This window comes from Liolophura sinensis, chromosome 1, assembly GCF_032854445.1.
Source record: "Liolophura sinensis isolate JHLJ2023 chromosome 1, CUHK_Ljap_v2, whole genome shotgun sequence".
NCBI lineage: Eukaryota > Metazoa > Mollusca > Polyplacophora > Chitonida > Chitonidae > Liolophura > Liolophura sinensis.
Genome location: NC_088295.1, coordinates 26,005,634 through 26,016,213, shown reverse-complemented (window position 1 = coordinate 26,016,213; position 10,580 = coordinate 26,005,634). Strand labels below are relative to the sequence as shown.

The 10,580-nt window shown below is 37.4% G+C and overlaps 2 protein-coding genes across 2 annotated transcripts in view; one reads left to right on the top strand and one right to left on the bottom strand.

The window, feature by feature from the left end:
- Window position 1: 1 nt before the first annotated feature.
- On the bottom strand, window positions 2–5,266 carry LOC135470473 (5'(3')-deoxyribonucleotidase, cytosolic type-like). Its single transcript, XM_064749449.1, has 5 exons — window positions 4,619–5,266; window positions 2,847–2,947; window positions 2,546–2,606; window positions 2,262–2,388; window positions 2–1,922 (listed from the first exon to the last, which is right to left on the bottom strand). The coding sequence occupies exons 1-5, from the start codon at window positions 4,949–4,951 to the stop codon at window positions 1,777–1,779; spliced, it is 768 nt and encodes a 255-aa protein (XP_064605519.1). The 5' UTR covers window positions 4,952–5,266; the 3' UTR covers window positions 2–1,776.
- Window positions 5,267–5,621: 355 nt separating this feature from the next.
- Window positions 5,622–10,580, top strand: part of LOC135473498 (COP9 signalosome complex subunit 3-like) — a 60,924-nt gene continuing 55,965 nt past the window's right edge. Inside the window, exons 1-4 of the mRNA XM_064753352.1 lie at window positions 5,622–5,676; window positions 8,180–8,309; window positions 9,217–9,329; window positions 10,443–10,492. Of these exons, the coding sequence (XP_064609422.1) occupies window positions 5,622–5,676; window positions 8,180–8,309; window positions 9,217–9,329; window positions 10,443–10,492 (348 nt within the window). The remainder of the gene's footprint in view (window positions 5,677–8,179; window positions 8,310–9,216; window positions 9,330–10,442; window positions 10,493–10,580) is intronic.

Genomic DNA, 10,580 nt, shown 5'->3' with positions numbered 1-10,580 from the left:
ACATGCCAAAACAGCAATGTCAGGGTTCAAGCTGGTGTTTCTGAACTATGCGGCATCACTTCCAGTGAATTGTATTGTGTCTCTATGCACTGATACATAACTAACTTAATTAGAAAGTGTAAGTGTACACTGTTCATACCTATTCATACATTGTATTACACTATATAGGATGCACATGTAAATGTGCCAAATGTGGTAAATCTGCCTTTGGACATGATTAGAAAGCGAGCATGTCTTGTGTTTTTTTTGACACCAGCCAAAGACTTTCACCATACATATGGTACATGTATATGGTTTGCTGACGTCCCCTACGGTTATGCAAAATTTGTCTCCTTGCCTGTGGATGATGTTAGGCCTTAAGATTCTGTTGTCTTTGGTTCAGGAGATATACTCGCTACAGCTTTTGATGACATCACTTCTGGTTTTGCAAAAATTACATTTTCGGAATCAGTGTCCAAAACTGCATCAAATAGAACAATGTATCGGACATCATCTGTGGAAGTGTTGAACTTAATAGCAAAAACACAATTTTTTGGTCACATGACATTTTCACCCAATAGCGAACTTTTACAATTTTCAACACAGAAAGTACACAATCACACCCTGCATGTACCTAGGCTATGTGCACTGCAGTTAAAATTTCAGATCAATTGCATCAGCTGTTCTGGAGAAGATGATTTTTTGAGGTTTGGCACAAAATCCAATATGGCCGCCAAGTCACTTGACCAAATGATTCCAAAATATGAAAAAAGCACATTTCAGATGCTTTCCTAAAACACACTTAAGTTTCAATTATGAGCCATTTTATGTTCCACAAAATTGGATAATAATCCCAACAAAAACAATAAAGATTCAAGCCTGAATGACTTGAACCACTAATAATTTTGAGCAAGACAAACCAAATAAATGTTCCTACATATATGTATATATAGAAAAGTACACAAAACTTGTCAGTCAATTATTACTTCTTCTTAACAAGATACAAACAAATAGTGCTGCCCAGGAGGCATATATTAAATCAAATACACATGTTAATCACTTAATTTGTAATCACATGAAATCCCTGCCTTTTATAAATATATCACACTGTTATTCACTCCTAAATAAACTTACATTTGCAGGCAATATGACCCACTTAGTTTTAAAATGTAATTTTATCCTCTATACAAGGAAAGTGTAACATGAAAATGATAGGTGATTCAACATTGGAACCTTGCCAAATTAACCCTATTTTGTTGAAGTTACTGGCCTAAAAAAGTGTATAACATTCCAAGGCACCATCAAATAAGAACTTTAAACAATAAACAGTAATTTATATATACAACTGGAAAATGCATGCGCTGTCCTTGTAGGATTATTCTCTACAAAATGGCCGATGTCACTGTATCACTGTACAGCACAGGCGACAGATTGTAGTCTAAACACTACATGTACCTCTGTCAGATACATTATGTTCAAGAATGCTCTCCAAAAGTGAACCATCCATGTACTTGATTGGCTACATGTGTACATTGTAGGATTTTGTAAATAAGTGCTAAAAATGGCTCATGGCAAAGTGCAGGATTTAACTCTAAAAATGGAACCTTACCTGACAGACTGAATTTATGTACACTAAAATGGCTCACGTCAGAGTGCATATGAAGGATTACACTCTAAAAATGGAACATATCCGATGGATATAATGTATATACTCTAAAAATGGCCTGTGATAAACTGTTTCTAGGATTTATACTAAAATGGCCTACATCAAGGATTATACTCTAAGAATGGCCTGTGTCAGATGTGTTTCCGTATATCTTCTAACAAATTCCTCCATGATCCATCCGTCCAGTTGTCTAACCTCCTCCTGCCATGTATGTTTGTGCGTCTGTTATGGCAGGCTGTGAATACAACATGCTTCCAGGATGGGATGGACAGACAACCTGCAAAGAACACAACAGAACATTGTAGAAATCTACTCCTGGCATGAGATGCAGAGATAGCAGATCTTACTTGGCAGCAAAATCTTATGGTGAATTTAATAGGGCACATATACTGTTTATACACGGTTGGAGGAAATGTGTATTAAATTTATTAAAGATGTTTATTGGCACATGTTTTAAGATGGAAAAACCATAATCCTTAAATGAGTTTCTGACAGCCATCTTTAAATAAACTTTTCTCTGCTTAATTCACACGTGTATATTTGTATATGGACAGGCATTTTGTGGTTATCATTTAGCCACTTTAATTGTTTGTGATAGTAGAAATGTTAAAAATACAAATGACCTTGCCTTTTATTTTTGGTTTGTCATCTATCAGCACATGGCCCTGTACCATAGTCTTATCTCTGGTAATGATTAACTTCTCCACCCACTCCATTCCTAGATGTTGCTCCACCCATTCAAACTGAAACAAAAATTGTCAAATAAAGCCATTATTCATTTTCTGTGAACAGAATTGTGATTAAAATTAAAAACGATGACAGTGGGAAATGTAAAGCCATCCTTGTTCTTCTGAATCAGTTGCAGAAGCATACATGCACTCTGGGGGGATGTTTTCCTACCTTTTCTTTGACACAGTACTTGTATTGCACCAAGGGACTTGTACAAATGAAGACATCAACACTGAAATGAGTAATTTTAAAAGATATGCACATATAACCAGGGCCATATTTCCAAACTTTAAAGGTGACATTCTGAGTGTGCATGAAGAAATTTTATAAAATGCAACTCAAAATGATGCTCTCAGAAAGCTAGAAATATTACAGTTGTCCAATGTCTGTTATATTATAAATAAATTTTTCATTTAACTAAACCAGCACTGATTAAAAAAACATAAACATTTTTGTAACATAATATACCTACTCTTCCATTTTGTTAATTTCTTGAGCTGCCTCTATTGCACCTGGAATCTCTGGAAGATCTCTAAAGAAGAATTCCGCTTCGTATATACTCTGCACTTTGTCCTGCGACAGATGATACATAATACAGTCACATTTGTTAAAATATATCTGTACATGTAAACTCATGGTAACACCAATCTCTCCAACTTGCCGACATTACTTCCTACTAGTGGTTAGTTTGGTATTTAAGTACAAGTAGCCTGCAGTAATGACATTAACGATCATGACTGGGTTGTTTGGATGGGGGGTTTTGGGGTGGGGATGGGGGGTTGGGGATGGGATATTAAGGCCCAAATGGGAGGTACTAAGGTGATCATGTGTTCCCAGTAAATTCACTGATAATGTAATTTCGAAAATATGCATAAAATATTGGAGTTATTAAGAGATATAAAATATACCTCAAATATAAAAAATAAATTATGTTTTTTTTTGGCATAAGCCTCTAATTCACTTTCTTTAAACTATAATTTCCATTTTAGATCTCACTTTCATGTATATCCTTTAAAGCAGCACTGATTCCATGTTGTGAAAGAGGAATGAAACACACTTACTTTGCACTTGTACCACAAGGAAGATCAATGTGTGTAAACAAATATTAGATTAAGAGTAGAGGTGATCTACATGTACATGTATATGTAATTACAGAAAAAAAGTCTATTAATTATCTAATCAATTTCTGAAAAATGAAAACCATAGTCCCTCCAAATATTTCTCCTTTTTTACTGCAGTGGCATCGGAAGTTAAATCTGTTAATGACCAGCAAGGGAGGTGTGAACTAAAAAACTTTCAACACTCTTACTTTTTTTTCAGATTGCTTGCTGTTAAGAGACATACATATATCAAGTTGAACTTCATGTATACTGTCACAACATCTCTGCTGCCAATGTTCACCTCTAAATGTATGCTGTTATATACATATCAAGCAATAAGGTTTAGGCTGTATAAATGTGTTTAAGGTTTCACTGTGTTCCCACTGACATTGGATATCAGTTTTAACCAGTCTGCCAACACAGCGACTACAGCCAGCAAAAAAAAGAACCTCATTTATATTTTACAAATTTTTATAGTAAATTATGGTTATCACTGGTGTAAATCACAAATTTGGAATACTGGAATAATGCCATAATACAAACATGTACTTTTTAGGTGTGACTAAACAGCTCCATATAAATTGGTCTCTCTGTTGGATTGTCAAAATTTGTACAACCTCCCTTTTAAAGACATTGTGACTGGTGTCCTAATATGGGCTGCTTCACAGGGGTCCTGAGTCCAAGACAGGAAATCCTACATGATTTGTTTATTGTTTGATTGGTGCTTCATGCTGTACCAGTACTCAAGAATGTTTCACTTATATGATGGCAGCCAGCATTGTGATGGGAGGAAACTCAGCAGAGCCTCAGGGAAACCCACGACCATCCGCAAGTTGGCCCTACTTTTTCTATTGCACTAGTATGAAGGTATTTCTTTTGTTAGTCATGTTAGCCAGAATAAAAAGAAGAAAAATCTCTCTACCACACGATCCTATTTTTTATAAGGCAGTGTCACTCTCAACAAAGAATTTTTTAAGAATGGCAAGGGATGCAGAATTCAAAAGGCTATTACTATTAGCTTGCCTACGTGTAGACTTCTGACTTATTTCAACCTAAGTTAACCAATTAATGATCAGACAGCAAAATAATGAACCTGACCACCTTCATGTAGCTATACTAAAATGACATGTGGAACCTCACACACTTTCAGGTTTGGAGAAATCTTTTCGTACTGATCTCTCAACCAGAACCCGTCCCTGTCCTCGGCCTTCACGTATGGGGCATCTGGATATGTCTCTCTGTACTTTGTCAAAAAATGTTCTTCAAAATCTGCCAACACCATATCCATATCAAGCAGGACTCGTAGTCGATTCCTTTCCCTACAAAAGTCGCTATAGCCTCTAATCTTCCCTGTACGTCTTGCCATTATCACTGAAGTACTTGGAAATCTCCCCCAAGTTGAACCCGACACTAGCTGAGCGTTGCCCAACAACCGGAACGTCCGGGAGATGATACAAGGCGCTCGACCGAAATTCATTGACGCGGAGGACGATGGTCAAACCTGGAAGCAGCTGTACATATTCAGTTCACACAAATTTCCCTAGGACAAGTTGTCGTACAACAAAGTATATGTGCCATTCGGCTGAGGTTTGGAGCCATCAAATTCAAATCAGCCACTGATTGTACAATCACATTGCAATTACATCCTTCGGTTCTTCGTTGCTACCCTCCCTCAAAACTGTAACTTTCATTTAATTAAGCCCTACGGAACTTTCAGATGTGACGTCCACCGAGCTGTCAAAATCACGCCTGTCATGGTGAAACCAACAAGTTCTGTGATCTGGACTGCATAAAACCGCACATATTAACAAGAACCGTATAAGCGTTAGAAAACTGACACCCTTCGACTGGCGAGACCATTCTAAAAACAAATAACGGTTTTGTGTTCTGAAATTTACATCGTTTCTTCAAGAAGATAGAATTGTCATTTTAACGGGATAGGGTAATTTTCACACAGCGATTTTTTATCGCGCACATCAATAATAACAATAGGCACATCGGGAAAATGACATACGATATCAACAAATATCTTGGAAAAAGTATCGAACGGTTTCTTTAAACAGTTCATTAAAAGCATTAGATAACCATTAGTAAATGGCTGCTGAAAAATATTTCGGTATAAACATTGACAGTGACGTCTGACAAAAATGGCGGGTACACTGGAACAGTATGTGATGAACGTGCGAAATTTGTCAACGCAAGGTATGTGTAGGCCTACACAAACACATTTTGAATGAAAGGAGGGAAATGAGTTCTTTATGGGTTGTTGTTGGAAACAGTTGTTGGTAAAATCACAATGAGTTTGACTGAGAACGACAATGACATTGTTACGGAAACTGGACACCCAGTGGTACAAGATGGGCAAACAAAATGCCCTTCATGATCACAGAAGTCACAGAAGCTCTTATCTATTGGAAAGCCACTTAGGTTTCTCTCAACATATACTATGTAGTATGCGCTGAAAGACCTGCGTACAGTTTTAGTAGATTATGGCTCCTGTGATCTTGATGTGGCTAGTCAATAAGCCCAGTCGGTGTTTCAGGTATCTCGCGAGTTCACGCAGACATCGGCGAGACATGTGGATGAATAATATATTTTATCTATGTTAGTTTGCAAGAGCCTCCACCTGTCTCGCCAATGTCTGCAATGCCGATTGGGCTTATTATTAGTTCGAGTCCACTGACTGTTGGTTGAGGAATCTTTGGACATGCCATATTCATGGCTGCTCAACCTACAATCAGAGAAGAACAAGTTGTCGAAATGGTGGGAAACTGGCCCGAAACACCACTCCACTTACATCTAGCTGATCAGATATATGTCTTAATATCTCCCCTTCCGATCACACGAAATTTCATACTGATAATCCAATAAAGTATCCTTTCACATTTAAAATGTGTGAAAGCTAACATAATTGTGTCATTAACTTAGCCCTTTATACTTAGGGCCTTGTCTAATCGTACCATGATGAAAAGTGCTTCCAGAGGTACTAATCATCTAATTTTCATCATTGGTGTTGGCAAAATTTAGGTCGGCCACATCGGCCCCCAACCAACGTCAAATCGCACTCCATTTAAAAACCTGTTACTGTTGAGGCTGTCAGTATACAGTCGTTCGCTTTGAGCATCACCAAGGAATCTCATTCCCATGCAGCCTAGGAAATAACAGATCGATGTTGTTCTTACAATATATTGACAGACGAAAATATAAGGAACACAAGTTGTCTGCAAACTTAAGGCTGTGAACACATATTTGATAGATAGTTTTTGTCTCAAACGCCATGACACAAGCCAAGTGCATCAGGCTTTTAAATGGAATGTGCTCTGACGTTGGTTTTGGACAATCCATGGGGGAATAAATTTTGCCAAACCTAATGTCAGAGCAACATCGGACGAGATGGGCCTAGCTCATCAATTCGAACTCAACATGTCGTTTTGGGCAGACCTACCTGTGTTGTCCTGCAGGAATATTTTTCTAACTTTTAGAACGTAAGCCCTAATGTTTGGTCTACACCGAAGGCATCTGTTTCATACCGGAACTTAGTGCAAGGCTAGCAAGGTACATAACGGTTGTTCAAGAGAGAAAGTGTTGATTATGCCAAGTTAGTTCACACGATGTAATTGTCAAATCCACTCATTAAATTTGACAAGCGATATAAAAATAGAACATGTGGTATTTCGTGCTATTGCGGCATTCAGCAAGTCGCATCATGTAAACATGGCTTCACAAAATCAAAAGGTTAGAGTACCCTTTTTGGGGGGGCCAGTCTAATGAAAGGTATGACCAGAATATGAAGATGGGCTTTTGACAGGGTTTGACTGTCTACAAGTGACTAATGGTTGGAGTGTCCACCTTGAGACCCAGAATCAAACCCGGATTGGGTCATTCCAAAGACTTTATAAATGGTACTTGTTGGTTCCTCACCTGTCACTCAGCACTGAGAAGTTAGATGAGAGAACAGGACTAATTGGCCCTGTGTCAGCCAGTGCGCTTTTACAGGGTTAGGTGTCACGTCTGGCATTTTTGGCATGATATCTCAGTGGCTACAGGACTCTGGCAGCATGGACTCATCCGGTCAGAAGAAGACACAGTATATATTCACACATCTACTTACTGCTTGTTATCGTACGCCTGAAAAATTGTGAAAACCTCAAACATAGATACAAGTGACTGTAACAGAAAAAGTGCTCTGTGGACATTTTTCAAGCCAACAGATTAAAAAAGAGCACATTCATGGTATTCAAAAATATATAATGTGTCATGGTATAATGGACGTTTATACATGTACCCATCTGGTTCTTCACCAGTGCACTGATATATGCTCTGTAATAGGTGGTGCAGTATCAGGTGGAATTGCTTCCAGGGCCACGATAAAAGAGTATCAGTAACATGTCTTGATATATTTATTTTCCAATATTTGATAAAGAGCAGCAGAGCTATATAAATGGATTTAAGAGTAATGCGTGTATTCAGTAAAATTTGTTTTATGCTCGAGTGTGTGGTAGGGTGAACCTTCCTTTCTGGTTACATCCCTGTTTATTTCTTTTACCTTGAAACTCAAACACCACAACACCAGCAAGTCCATTGTTTAGTGAGAATTAAAATATTAAATTCCATGTGAAGAATAACGTGTAAAAAATGTTTGTACACATATCTTTGCATGGAAATAAGACATAAATCAGTGTTGTGTATAACTTTCAAATTCCAGGTAATTTTGTACAATTATGTGACTTTATCGGGAAGAGTGCTGAAGTGCTGTCCAGGAATGCTGGCCATCTAGACAATGTTCTGGGCACACTGGATATACAGCAACATTCTTTGGGTGTTTTGGGCATACTGTAAGTTGTATTCTTTTACTTTGCATTGTCAGATTTAGCATTTGAGACATAGTAGCCTTTGACAAACATGTATGTTTCAGATTTTTTTCTCATCATATATTCAGTTAATCTTTAATCTTCCACTTTAGATTAAAGTTTTATGTAAATGTGGATGATTCTTGAGTACATGTACGATGTTAAATCTGAATCAAAAATATATTAATGTAATGGTGTGTGGACTGGTAGTCATCTGATATTTTAGTTTGATGATTTGAGAAAGTTCAAAGTTAAGGCTGTTTGTATGTATTTACCTATGACAAAACGACATTTGCACTTTTCTACTGTAGAGCATATTGAAGACAGCTGGTTTTATTTCTTTAAAACAGTAGTTTCAATAGTCATATTTTTGTATGGCTCAAAAAGCAATCAGTGCATGATGTATTCATTTCTAAATTTGAAGTTCAAGTGAGATTTGAACCAGTTCTACTGTAACTTTTTAAGTTGTACTGTATTCACATTGTTTCGTTAGGTTTGATAACGTAAGTGAGATTTGAACCAGTTCTACTGTAACTTTTTAAGTTGTACTGTATTCACATTGTTTCATTAGGTTTGATAACGTAATGTGGAATGAGCCTCTTTGTTGTTTAGCTGTCAGGACCACACTTTACAAGCTGTAATTATGTGTCCAATATGGCCACATTCTGCTAGTGTTGGCACCTTCATCCCACATGCCCCAAGCTGTTAAAGTTAAGCGTTAAACAACCACCAGCAGATGATACCAATGTGTGTGAATAGAAGCTCTCTAAAGTGAAATGTTTAAGCTGATAATATACAAGAGCATCCATTTAGGATCAGCTTTTTATCTTCTTTATCTACATATATGTGTAGATGTATTTGATGATTACACTGTATTGTATGTTTTTTGGAGGTGTGTGAAGTATAACCTGCCCAATATCCCGGACTTTGAGACCCTGTTTGCCCAGACACAGGAGTTTATTCTTACTTGTAATGGTGAACATGTGCGATATGCAACAGACATTTGTAAGTATTTTTCCTGCCATGCACACTTGAAACATTTTATTTCCTTTATATCTAGGCATATAAAATTGTCCAAATGAAGATCTGCTGAGAAAGTGATCTTTTATGATGAGCTGAATAAAATCACTGCGTGACATATATCTGTTTAGGTCTTCTTTTCTGACATACCTAAATGCAAATTTCTCAGATGTGAACATGTTTATACCCTTGATACTATTAGGTACTTTTCCTAGGTGTCATAATAGTTAAAGTGTCTGCCTCGAAATTGGGAGACCTGGGGATCTAACCCAGATATTGCCAAAGACTTTAAAAATGGTACTAGCTGCTGCCTCGTTTGGCACTCAGAACTGAGAGGTTAGAGCAAGAATAGATGACTGTTTAGCCCTGTGTCAGTACACCTGGTCTGCTCTTTCTAAACAATACACGTGTGACTGTAGCAGGAATATTTGGTTTCATTTTTCTCACATGGCTAGACCATCTTATGAACAATATACATGTACATGTACTCATATCTTTACTTTTCCAAAAAGGTGGGAAAGAAATGTAATGTTGTGCTTTCAGCACTGCTACTGTCTGTCCCCAAAATTAGAAGAATTAGGGTAATGTCACTGGGTGGGGTGTCATGTCCAGTGTCCTTGGGCATGATACTTCAGTGTCAGACGCAATATATGTACACACACTTTCTGACTCCTTGTCGTCTTGTGACTGAAAAAGTGTTAAGTATGACGGTAAACCCCAAGCATATATACATACATACATGAGGAACTTCTGCATGTCTTTATATAGCTATTTCACTTGTACATTTGGTAACTGTAAGTTAGATGAAGATGAAACAATGATGCATGAGAAGACCCGTTACAACAGTTCCTTCCCATACTGTTAAATTCCTTGATGACTGAATACTTCATTTACTTGCTTGTACATCACTAGGCCATCTGAGATGAAAGTTCAACCTCATTTTGGATAGGGAATTTTCTAGATTTTTCTGCTGTCATTGTTTGGTGGGAAGAGGCAGTACTCGCACTCTTCTATAGTCTAACATGAAGGTCACTTGCATTGTGCTGACAATGACCAATAACTAAACACTTCTGATCGCATTTGTTTCTTGTACCACAGATGCTGAATTGTGTCACAAGTTCACACACAGCCTGGTGGAAAAGAAACAGGTATGTCTTTAGTGCTTTTTTCTGTAGACTCACTAGTTTCATGTACAAACATATGAAAATGATCAGAATGAATACTTTTGCTTTTATA

Coding starts and splice junctions, on each gene's coding strand:
- LOC135470473 (XM_064749449.1), bottom strand. CDS start 4,951: ATGAATTTCGGTCGAGCGCCTTGTATCATCTCCCGGACGTTCCGGTTG. Junction 2,948..4,618: donor AGATTTCTCCAAACCTGAAA/GTGTGTGAGGTT, acceptor CATCTGTCGCAG/GACAAAGTGCAGAGTATATA. Junction 1,923..2,261: donor AATAAAAGGCAAGGTCATTT/GTATTTTTAACA, acceptor TGTTCTTTGCAG/GTTGTCTGTCCATCCCATCC.